General features: G+C 40.4%; 1 protein-coding gene across 7 annotated transcripts in view; it reads right to left on the bottom strand.

Annotated features, from left to right (window-relative positions):
• The window catches only part of DDX60 (DExD/H-box helicase 60), a 72,339-nt gene extending 61,043 nt beyond the window's left edge, over positions 1–11,296 (bottom strand). For 6 of the 7 annotated variants that reach the window (XM_089525531.1, XM_089525533.1, XM_089525536.1 and 3 more), the window contains exons 1-4: positions 7,217–7,670; positions 6,902–7,086; positions 4,608–4,671; positions 1,196–1,385 (exon numbers count right to left, since the gene is read on the bottom strand). In XM_089525531.1, coding sequence (XP_089381657.1) covers positions 1,196–1,385; positions 4,608–4,671; positions 6,902–7,022 — 375 coding nt within the window. In that variant the 5' untranslated portion in view covers positions 7,023–7,086; positions 7,217–7,670. Of the gene's footprint in view, positions 1–1,195; positions 1,386–4,607; positions 4,672–6,901; positions 7,087–7,216; positions 7,671–11,217 lie in introns of those variants that run through there. The other variant, XM_089525532.1, reaches the window with a different exon arrangement.
• Between the last annotated feature and the right edge of the window lie 904 nt (positions 11,297–12,200).

The raw sequence follows: 12,200 nt of genomic DNA, 5'->3' as shown, positions 1-12,200 counted from the left end.
AAGGCAAAGGCAAGCCCCCTTTAAACAAATTTTGCCAAGAAAATCCCACAATGGGCTCATTGCTTTAGGGCCGCCATAAGTCAGGAAGGCACCCAACAACAAGAACAAAGGGTGTCATGACAGGACTTTGGCTCCTGGACTTTACTACCTTCCGCAGCTGGCGAATTCTTCTTCTTCTTCTCCCCCTTCTCTCCAGATGAGGCAGGGCTCCCTTCACTCCCTTTTGCTTTTTTTCTCTCTCTCTCCAGCCATTCCCCATCTTCCCCCCTTCTTTGAGCAGTGGTTGCTCTTTCCTCTGGACAAGGTGAAAACCAGTGACAGCAAGGGATGAATGTGAAACCGGGCTTAAAGTATGGCAAGCCCATGGGGAGGGTGGGCAGAAGAGGAGAAGGAAGGAAGGGGAGGAAGGAAGGGGAGGGAGGAAGAGGTGGCAGCAGTGTGGAGGAGGAGGAGATAGCCTCCTTTCACCCGCCACGGTGAAGCAGAGAGGTAGGCTGCAGGTAGCCGGGGAGGACAATGGCACATTGCCCCCAAGAATGGTGCAGCTGCACCACCATTAAGGTCAATAAGACTTGAGCATCCATGGATTTTGGCATCAGCGGGGGGATCTGGAACGGATCCCCCACAGATACTGGGGGCCCACTGTAAAATAGTAACAGTGGTAATGTTATTCAGAAGGCAGCCATCATTGTACCTCCTTTCATTCCCACCACGCCCCACTGTGCTCTCTTAACTCCCCCTTAAAAATGACTCCCTGCCTTACTCTCTACTCAGCATGCCTTTTAGTGTTTTTTTTTAATTCCCCACTTTTTTCACATAATTGTGGAGCTCTGCTACAACAACTGAAGTCAAAACAAATCAAAAGGCATTGAGGAAAAAAATTGAAAGGTTCTAAAGGTTATCCAGAATAGCAAGGGGGAGGGAAAATAGTGGGAGTAGGGGACACTGACACCACATGACTTGCAATTGTGTAACTGCCCCAGGAGTGACATTTCACACCTTGGTACTTACACACTTGCCACATCATTGATGAGTTTCCATAGTCAATGAAAACAGATGGGTTGGGGACAGTGTATCTACAGGTGAGAGATAGTATTGTGCAATGACTATGTCCAATGCTTTTTCGCCCTGGTGTAACTGCAGTTTAAAAGCCACATGCAGTAATGTCCATAGTAAATAATCACCTGCTTCTTACCTTAAAGAAAACAATGATATATTTTGCCCCTTTGCTTGTTAAATCCTGAAGAAAGCGTTCAACTAAGTAGAAGAAGTGCAAGTTTTGTCCTCGCTGTAATGTTACTTCATTTGCACAAGTGATGAACAATGAATCACCATCAACCAGAAAAAACTCTGACTCGACATAGTCATTCAGCAAGCTGACATATCTGGCCAAAAAACACGGCATGTTAACAGTGATATTTAGCAGGATTAATTAATTAAACAAATATAAATATAACAAAGTAAGCAGTGATGTTGTTCAAAATAATTAGCAACCAATTCCTGTCCCCAATTTTTCCCCTGCAGCTGCAGAGAATCCTATAATTCCCCTCCTCTGACCCTCTTCCCTCTCCATCCTCCTTGTATGTGCCAATCTCTTCCAGCTCCCACCTTTCACTACTCCTCCTGGGTTCCCAGCCTCTGTGTCTTTTACCAGTTTTAACAACCAGCAAACTGGCTGAATGACACCACTGAGAATAAGAATAAATAAATGAACATAAGAATCACATGGCAATTTTATAAATACCCATTACTTAAGCTAATTGAAGAGGCTTGCAGCTATACTAGCTCCCTTTTGAGTTAGATGTATTCAACAAGACAAATAAAGCAGAAACAGAGCCACAGACAGTAATCTCCATGCCTTTACCGCATGATGTAGTAAAACTTCAGTTCTCTTTCCATGGGAGATGGTTCTAAAAGTCTGTGCTTTTCCAGCTGGAAAAAATCTGTTTGACAAAAGGCACGTATCTATAGCCATCTCCAATGGGAAAAGACTGGAAGACATTGTGTGGCAAGACAGAGAGTAAACTGCTACTCTCAGGCTCTGTTTCTGCTTTGTTTCCCCAGGTGATAAAACTAAGAAGGTTATCGCATCGCGTTCCGAGAACGTTATTGGAACCCGACTGGAACAGAACACTTTTAACTTTACCGCACGGTTTTGTCCCCATCGGGTTCCCATCGCGTTCTACATACCCCTCAAAGCGTTCCATATGTGTTCCTCAGAGGGAACGGATGAGAAAGTGATCCAAGCTTGTAGAAACGTTTTTAAAACGGTCCAAGAAATGTGAGAGCGGTAATGTAACCGTTCTTACTTCCGTTCTCATGATCTGCCTTGTTTTGATTGGCTGAACGGACTTCCCTCCCTGCATTCCTCCCCATTCCTAGAGCGTCGGTTTTCTTGCTCTCCCTGGGACTCATCGAGTAAAATAAATAGAGAAAAAAAATCAAGCCCCACCATTTGTGAGGGCTATGTGTAGACAGATGTGTGTATAATTATGGTTATATATATATGTATATGGAAAACTCTCTCTCTCTCGCTCTGTCTCTATCTCTCTATATATACATATACATACATACGTATATACAACATATATATATATATATATATATAAGAAACATGTGAAATATGTAATAAATAGAAAACATGTTATACACACACACACACACACACACACATATATATATATATAAATGACATCTATATAGATTAGTAATATCAATGTTTGTATATATAGATAACTGGCAATATATATGTATATTTATATATTATATCTATATTACATATATATGTATATGTGTGTATGTGTAATATTATATATATATATATATATGTGTGTGTGTGTGTGTGTGTAATATATATATTATGTATATATAACATATTTATGTGTGAGTGTGTGTGTTTGTCTATATGTGTATATAAAAAATCAAGGCAGTGTTTGAAAACAATTTTTTTCTGGGAAATCCTTTCCTTCTGTGCATGTGGTACTCATGGATAATAATACACTGTATGTCATCTTTATGTATGGTCATATAGATGATTGTAGTAGTTTTTTTTTTTTTTGCATTAATGATTAGTTGTCACAATACATGATGAACGAGATAATAAATAAAACAATGTGGTTGAGGTATCATTTTAGTAATAATGGGCCAAAACTTAGTACTGCAGCAAATAGGTCCAATACGATCAAAAGCTGTATTACTGGTATGTTGTACGTTGTGCGTAAAATATGTAAAGTGTTGATGATTGTTGACTCCTTATAGGAAAGTGAAATTAACTAAATTTATCACAGCAATGCTCAAGATGAATTGTGTGTTAATGGATGGTCATGACCACGGTATTCCCTGATGACATGGATCAGAATACTATGCTTTCATTGTAAAAATGGAGTTTTTTGCATGTCGAGGCAGTAATATAATAATGTAAGGTTGAAAAAACATGAGCCAGCAGAGGCTGGTTACAACAAAATTGTATGGGGACGTTATATTTTGTGTCTTTTTAATTCTTTCTTCACATCCATAATGAAGCATTTTCTAGCATCATGGAGTAGGAAGACTCCACAAGGGCCATCCAGTCCAACACCATGCCATGCAGGAAATCACAATCAAAGCAATCCTGACACATGGCCATCCAGTCTCTGTGGGAAGACAAAAAGAGTTTCTTTGGGCATGCGGAAATTGGATATCCACATTTCATTATCCCAATTTTGGAGGACTTCTGTGCTCCACCAGTTGGAACGCTCGCGGGGTCTCACCCACCAGCGAGGGATGCGAGGCCAGGTGGCCATCCATGCGAGACAACCGATAATATTTACATTTCCACTGCCAGCTAAAATTAACATTTTTCTTAAAGCAGCTTTTCGTCGCTTCAAGAGAAATAGAGTTTTTGCAATGTGACTTCTTCTCCTCCGTCTTTGCTCTTCATCAATCTTTATAATACTGCACAGTAGCTCCAAAAACACTTCCTTAGACGCCATCTTTACACCCCACAAAAGGTCACCCGATTCAGTTCCGGGTGAAAAGGAACAGTAGAGTGATTACGTCATCATTACAAGGTCCTCCGAGATAAATACGCATGCGCGAATATTGAAACGTTCTCATACTTATCACGCTTCCTATAAGGACAAATGCGGTAAATTGTGTTCCCGTTACGTTCTCGGAACGCTTTACATTTTCGAATGCGATAATATCCGTTCCCATAACGTTACATCTTGAAACGTTTTCGGAACAGAATAGAAACGTTTCAGGCACTGATGCGATAACCTCCTAAAAGAATCACAATTTTCAAAATCCTTTCACAGACTTTGAGTTAATAGGAGAGTTTACTTTATAGCCCAGTAACTTGGGATATATTGGACACCACATTGCTGTTCCCCTTGTATTCAGCTTCTTGACGCAAAGTTGCCCAGATTGACAACAGAACAGCTAATCTGGTGGTTGTTAGTGAGATAATCGCATGTCTACTGTTGTGTTATAGGTGATCAATCACCAGTTTCAAGAAACATAGGCACAACAGGAGGACAAAGTCAAAGTTGCAAAAGTGAAGAAGTAAATTTTGTAAGAGAATGAAAATATAGGGACCTGCCCAGAATCTATTAGCCTAACATACTTACTCAGCTTTTGGTATTTCATTTTGCAAAATTAAATCAGTAATTTCTTCCATGCATCTTTGTAGATCTGAAAAACAAAATGTAGGGATATCTTATTTCACATTACCTGTGTTTTGTTATCAAAATCAGTATCTGGAGGAAAGCTGCAGAATTTCATACTAGTATGGATGCATTATACTATTTTTATCTCCTTTTTCCCAAGTTTTGAAGGGGATAGAAATATGAAAAAACCACTCCCTCAAAGGAAATCAAAGTTCTAGGAATGAAATCAAAATATGTCAAGTAACAAAGAGAGGAGAAAAAGAAGTCCATTATCTGTATCATAAAATAGATAAAGAAGGTTGCACTGACAAAGGTCCAAAAACACTGCAGAAACAGGCCAGTTTGAAACTACTTTTAACTGCCCCGCCTTAATGCTAGGGAATCCTGGGAACTGTAGTTTTGTGAGACATTTACCCTTTTCTGTCAGAGAGCTCTGGTGCCACAATAACTACAATACCCAGGATTCCCTAGCACTGAACCAAGGCAATTAAAGTGGACTCAAATGGGATTATTTCTGCAGTGTGTTTTGGATCCCAGTGTGTTTTGAATCCCAGTTTATTTGGCACAGGCTTTTGTAGATGGAGACCCACTTCAACCGTGGACACATCTGATGCATGCATTTCACATATTGGAAAAGTAAATATTTGAAATAACTTCCCCAAATCACTGAGGGGGATTCTAAGATTTGTAGTACAGATATATAACTTTTCTAGGCTCTGCTCAGAACTATGGCACCACATACAGTTCTGCTTCCAATGCTACAGCATTTCATAAGAAAACAAAATACAATGAAATTCAAAACCCACAAAACAGTGATATTGGGCTGTTGGGCATCTAAAAAAAGCACAGAATACATCATGCAAGCTTTTGAAGCCTCACTGGCCTCTTTGGCTGGTACCACACTGCAGAATTAATGCAGTTTAACACTACTTTAGCAGTCATGGCTCTACTCTATGGAATCCTGGTATTTGTATTTTGTTGTGGCTCCAGAGCGGTCTGACAAAGAAGGCTAAATATCTCACAAAACTATAAATCCCAGAATTCCATAGCAGTGTAGATGCAGCCTTCATCAAGCAAAGATGTTAAAAATCATACAGAAGAAATGTTAGAGTCACAGGCCTACATTTTATCTCAAATGCTACTTCTGATCATTTGAGGTAGACTAGATTCCTCATCGCCACCATGTTCCTAAAGGCTGCTGGTTTCTCTTTTCTTTCTTGCATGCCAATACTTTGACTGAATGCTACCTTCTGCCCTGTTCCCCCTCACTGCTATCCTAGATCTCTCCACCATAGGGTGGGTATACTGCCCGGTTTGGGGATCTGGGGCAAAGAACAGTAAAAGGCACTGTCCTTTCCTACATGGCCAAGAAAAGGAGATTATCACACATGATTATCCCTCATGAGAAAGATGCATGTTTAACTATCAATGACAGATCTTACCACACTATCCTGTGGTTGGGCCATAGGTAGCCCATATACAACTTATATGCAACCTGGGTTTATCTGACGGCTTTTCAAGAATGGGGAAATCCTATAGTTGAAAAGCTATGGGACAAGCTCAGTTTGCATACAGGCTTCCTATGGCCCAACCACAGGAGAGTGTGATAAGATCTGTCACTGATGGTTAAACGTACCCGATTGGGGATAGCTGCGTGTGAGTCATGTGCAATAATCTCCAATATCTAGACCATTTTAGCTGACAACAGAAATAACATCTGACACAAAATGTAGGTCCATGACTTTAACATTGTCACTTTGTCTCCTGTATGATTTTAAAGATCTTTGCCTGATGAAGAAGCCAGTGGAATTTCAAAAGACTGTTATGTGTGTTGTGCTTTTTAGTGGGTCCAATAATCGTATCATTGTATTGTGGAATTGGGATTTTGTTTTATTTTGCTGTTTGGCCAGCTCTGAATATATTTCACAGGAAAACAAGCTCTGAAGGGCTCTTCTCCACCAGCAGATTCATGACTGCTCCTTTTACTTCCTGTACTTCCCCCCCACCACCACCACCACCACCACAGGAAGCAATCTGGATTCTCACCACAGCGCAATACGCACTAGGAAAGTGGCAGCTGGGTATTTGACTGAGGTCCTAACCATCTGCCAACCTAGATATGAAGGTGAATTCAGTTTAGATTCCATGGACACTACTGGAGTGACACTAAAGTAAAATGGAATTGAGGAAGTAGCATCTTCTCCAAAGCAAAGCATGAGCAGTATGGACACAAACAAAAATCCGTAGTTACTTACCTCTTTCTTTAAAATCAGATTCACTTCTAACTTTTGTCTCTGATACTTGCTTTGTCTTCTTCTGCAGCTTGGAAGATTCTGAAGAGGCTTTTCCTTGTGTTTGGCTTGGTTTAGAAGCCATGGCAAGTTATATGATTTTTCTATACTGTGCTCATTAAAGTATGGGACATTACTCTTTCATACACCTTGAAATGACAAAGCACACATAGATATAATTCTATTAGTTTAAAATTTTGGACTTTCAAACACTTGCTGTTACAAACATTGCATCCAAAAATAGAGTAGCAGATAATCTGTCCAGAGAACTTTTCTTACTTGATTCTGCTATAAGCAAACAAACAAATGTCTTCTCAGCTCCACATTACCATACGAAAGCCCTTTTCTCAAATTCTGCAGATGGTAATCAGACACTGTAAAATCATCTGGGTAGATTCACCAAATGAATCAGTAAACTACCCATCTTCCCTTAACAGAATTTATGATGAGTGGGGAACTTATTCAGAATTAAAAATCTCTTATGGGCAAAGACTCTGTAAAAAACAAAAACAAAAAAAATGATCTGTGAAGCCATTCTGAGTCTTATTTATTTATTTAAAGACATTCCTATACCACTTTTCATTCCCAAATGGTTTACAGAACTATCAAAACCCACTAGGCCCATACCTGTACAATAAAACCAAGTACAGGTTGAGTCTCCCTTATCCAAAATGCTTGGAACCAGAGGTATTTTGGATTTCATGTTTGTTTGTTTTTGCATGTATGCTTTTTTTGTTTTGCTTTTTTATTTGCATGTATGTATATAATGAGATGTCTTGGAGATGGGAACCAGAGTCTAAAAGCAAAATTTGTTTATGTTCAATAGGAACCTTATGCACATAGACTGAAGGTAATTTTATACAATATTTTAAATAATTTTGTGCATGAAACAAAGTTTGTGTACTTTGAACCATCAGAAAGCAAAGTGTCACTATGTCAGACACCCATGAAAAATATTTTGGATTTTGGAGTATTTTGGATTTTGGGATTCTAGATTCAGGAGACTCAACCTGTAATAAAAAAATCACAGAAGAGCAATTTTAAAAAAACAATTTCAATTAAAAAAAAACTAGGGAGTGACAGATGAAGCTGGTAAAGAAGAAAATGTCCTGGAGAAACAAGTAAGTCCTCAAACAATAGTGGAATCACTGTGTGTTTTCAGTCTGCCTGATCTCAATGGATACTGAAATGGGTAGACTGTTGAACATGATTATTTCAACAATGGAGAAGGTCCTCCTCCACTTCAATAACTAAAAAATCTTCACAAGACCATGGTGGAGTAAGGATTATCATACAAGAAAAGAAAGTGGAAGTTCAGCCAGATAGTAGTGCCTTTCTATGTGCCTTATTGCATGACACTGTAGTTCATCTCTGTAACCAACAGAGACAGTCATAAAGGCAAGTCTTTTGTTGAACAGATTTTTCTACCTAGAAAAAAGACTCATTTTTCAAACCATCTCCGATGGGAAGAGAACTGAAGCACTATAATGTCATGTGGTAAGACATGCAGAAAAGCGCTACAGTCCAACTGAACTTCCACTTTCTTTGCTTATGTGATAGGTCTGTAAGCCACTGCAAGCAACTAGAATGTCTGTTGCCTCCAAATGGGCATTAATTGCATACAGTCCCACTACTATTTGTAAAAATGTCTCTGCTCCAGCAAAGCAAGAAAAAAATATCCTCAACTGAAATAATTACACCAACTTTAAAAAAAAAAATCTGGTGTGTACTTTAGCTTTGGAGGCAAGGACTTTGTTATCACAAGGAAGGTCTACCAGTAGACTTTAACCCAGTTGGCAATCCCTCCCATGTTGTCAATTATAAGCAAACAGATTTTGAATCATATGATTTCATACTTGTCTAAAGTCCAAAAAAGTAGCTTGGTGATATTGATGGTGGCCAGAATCTTGTATGTCCTTTCATACAACATAAATGTGTATGTGTTTAACTACGGTAAGTAGCAGAGGCACCAAGAAACCCAGTTACTGAATTTTGAATATGCATATCAGGGCACCAGCAAGTCCCCAGTGTGCACAGGTGTTCACCACGAGCAAAGCAATGCAAATCAAGACCAATGAGGATCAGGACTGCTCTGCTACATAGTTAGAGCCAACTACTTTACAATGAAACACTAAATATTCTATTCCAGAATAATTTCACTTTAAGAAATGAAAACAAGGGGAGTCCAGGGGCTTGGATTCTTCACAGATAAGCCTAATTGTTCCTCTTAGGTATCTATATACAAGTGTACTCTGTGTATACAGTTATAACAATAACTCTTTCTGTTCTGCACAGTTTCTTATAGTCTCCAAAGACCAAAGCTATCAGGAGTTCCTTCCACATTCAAGAATGTGTGTGAGACAGTGTGACAGAACTACCATCTCAGTAAAATTCAGTGGCCACTCAGAATGGTAATATATTGGATTTTGGCCATTTGGTGTCCAAGAAGCACTACAAATCATCCACAGCCTTCCAAAGCCCATTCAGAAATCCAGAGTATTCCCTTGATCAAGGCACTCATTCAGGGGCATTCTTTTTAGTATAGTGGGACCTTGGTATCCATGGGGGTTTGGTTCCAGGACGCCCCCCCCCCCATGGATGTAAAAATCCATGGCTGCTTAAGTCCCATTAAATACAATAGTGTAGTAAAAATCTTATATAAAATGGCAAAAATTAAGATGTGCTTAGGGATTTAAAATGTTTTTAATATTTTCAAACCTTGGATAATTGAATCTGTTGATAAAGAATTGAATATATAGGATCAACTGTATGCTCCATTAAAAATTGCCAGCAATCTTCACATGTCTTTCAAGGGGGAGGGGAACCATTTCCCACAAATGGTAAAGATTACGTTAGGAGTAATTGTGATTCTTTTTCCTGATACAGTACTTCACACACACACACACACACACACAATTTCCAGCACTATCAGATCGTGGAGGCAAAAATAAAGAGTTCTGTGGCATCTTAAAACCTAATGTACTTTATTTGGCACAGGCTTTCGTAGATGGAAGCCCACTTCAACTGATGAAGTGGGCTGCAGTCCATGAAAGCTTATGGCAGATAAACCATGTTGGTTTTTAAAGTGCCACAAAACACAAGGAAAAGCATCAAGAGGTGACTGGAAATGTGAGGGAAAGAAAACAAATTTGTCGACTTTTCCTTCTGCAAATTTTCCCACTGTGTTTTTTTCCATCATGAGTGGTAAAACAAATCGGGGAGTATTTGCAGAAAGATGGGAGGAAAGAATTAAACAGCCCACCGGCTCAGGTTCATTTTCCCCCTTAAGATTCTGGTGTCTCTGGAATTAAACTGTTTTAAAAACAATCCTGGAAACGGAAAGGATTTGGGTCTGATCTTCAATGGTTGGGAGCTAATGAAAAAGACCAGGGGCCATTCCATGTCACAATTCACACCTACCCCATTTCTAAACCTGAACTCTCAAACCTTACTTTTCCCCTTTCAACATTTGAGGGGCCAATACAGCACAGGCCCTCTGGCTTGAAGCGCCCTTTACTTCCTTTCTGCCAAAGGAGGCACTCTGTGCATCCTCAGAGGCATCACCTCAAATCTCCTGTATCATCAGTACAAGGGCTATCTTGTGTAAATTTGTGCCCTGAAGAGCAGGAGTTGATCCAGGTTAGGATCTGGGCTTTCAGGATCAGAGGGTCAGCCAGGATTGCTTCTCTTTGGGACCAAACCTGTCAGAGAATTACAGTGCATGGTGTTAAGAAAACCAGCTCATTGTGTCCTTTATCTTTGTGACAGGTTGGGCTGAGGGACCAGCGGATGATGCGTCCACACTGCAGAAACAATCCAGTTTGACACCACTTTAACTGCCACAGCTCAGTGATGTGGAATTCTGGGAACTGTCACTGGCCATGTCACCATGCAGAGAAGGCTCGACACTTCGCTAAAATCCAGGGAAGTTCAAGGTTAAGTAGCATAAAAATGTACTTGCTATTGCTAGTGCTATTGCATCTGCACTGTGGAATTGATGCAGTTTGACACCACTTTGGGATCCTGAGCTTGGCAGTTTGGTGAGATCTGTAGCCTGCTTGGTCATAGAGCTCTACCCCCCAAAAAAAACCTACAAATCCCAGTATCCCATCACATTGACCCTGATGGTAAGGAAAGGGGTGTCACACTGGATTATTTCAAAAGTCTTTTCTGTCCCAGAGGCAAGGCTAGGCAAAGCAAAGCAAAGGTGCTGCTCCTTGGCCCCCTCCTGAAGGCTTGCCAGCCCCTGCCTCTTCCCAGCCCACCAATGTCTACATTACATCCAGGGGGAACCATCCGCGACCGTCCTCCTCTTAGTTCCTCCAGCGATGCTGCCTCCAGCTGGGAAGCCTGCAGCTCAAAGGGCAGAGATGCCACCCCCAGGGCCTTTTGGCTCCCTGCAAAGAGGAGGCGCTGTCCAGCCCCGATCAGCCTCTCCCCTGCTGCCTTGCGCTTTCGTTTCTTCACTTGTTCTTGGAGCAAATCTAATAAGTTTCGTTTCTCAGAGAGGAAGCCTCCCTGGATCCCCAACCGAGCCACGATGCTCTTCCCTGTCCGACCCAAAGGCAGGGGAAGCCTCAGGCGCCCAGCAACAGGCAAAACAATTCCAAAATCAATCAATCAAAGCTGATACTTTTCTTAGTGTGACCCAAAAGGCACAAAAGCCACCAAGGATTTTACATAATAATAATAATAATAATAATAATAATAATAATAATAATAATAAATATTTAGTCAGTTCTGGCCCAACCTGTCACAAAAATGAAGGACTCAATGATGTGGTTTTCTCAACATCATGCCCTTGAGGGACCAGTGATGCCACTGACAAAATTTATTGGCCACCGAAAGCCAACAGGATCCAAGATCCACCAAAGAGCCTTATCTTTATTGGCCGACCCAAAGGCAGAAAGGACACCATCTGCAGCAAAAGGTGACCAAATCCAAAAAACCCTGGTGCCTTTAGGGCCCAGCCAAAGAACTCTTGCAGCTAGTTGTCATTGTCATTGTTATTATGAAGAGGTATCCTAAAGTTTTAATTATCGCCTTTAAATTTTTTGTGACAGAAAGTATGTTTTGATTTGTAGATGTTAACTTCTCTCTAGCTACTAACAGCCAATGATACCTTTATGGGACCAACCAAAATGCACAATTACATGTAAGCTTTCGAAGTCACACTGGCTTCTTCATCAGGCAAACAGGAGAAAGAAATTGAAGAGGTTAGACTTCCTAGTCACCATCCAGATTTACACATTTTTCCCAGGGT

The sequence above is a fragment of the Sceloporus occidentalis genome, unplaced genomic scaffold, assembly GCF_023333645.1.
Source record: "Sceloporus occidentalis isolate IW3139 unplaced genomic scaffold, rSceOcc1.0.p SCAF_5, whole genome shotgun sequence".
NCBI classification, from domain to species: Eukaryota; Metazoa; Chordata; class Lepidosauria; order Squamata; family Phrynosomatidae; genus Sceloporus; species Sceloporus occidentalis.
The sequence above is the reverse complement of the archived record's forward strand: the minus strand, read 5'-3'. Positions and strand labels throughout refer to the sequence as shown.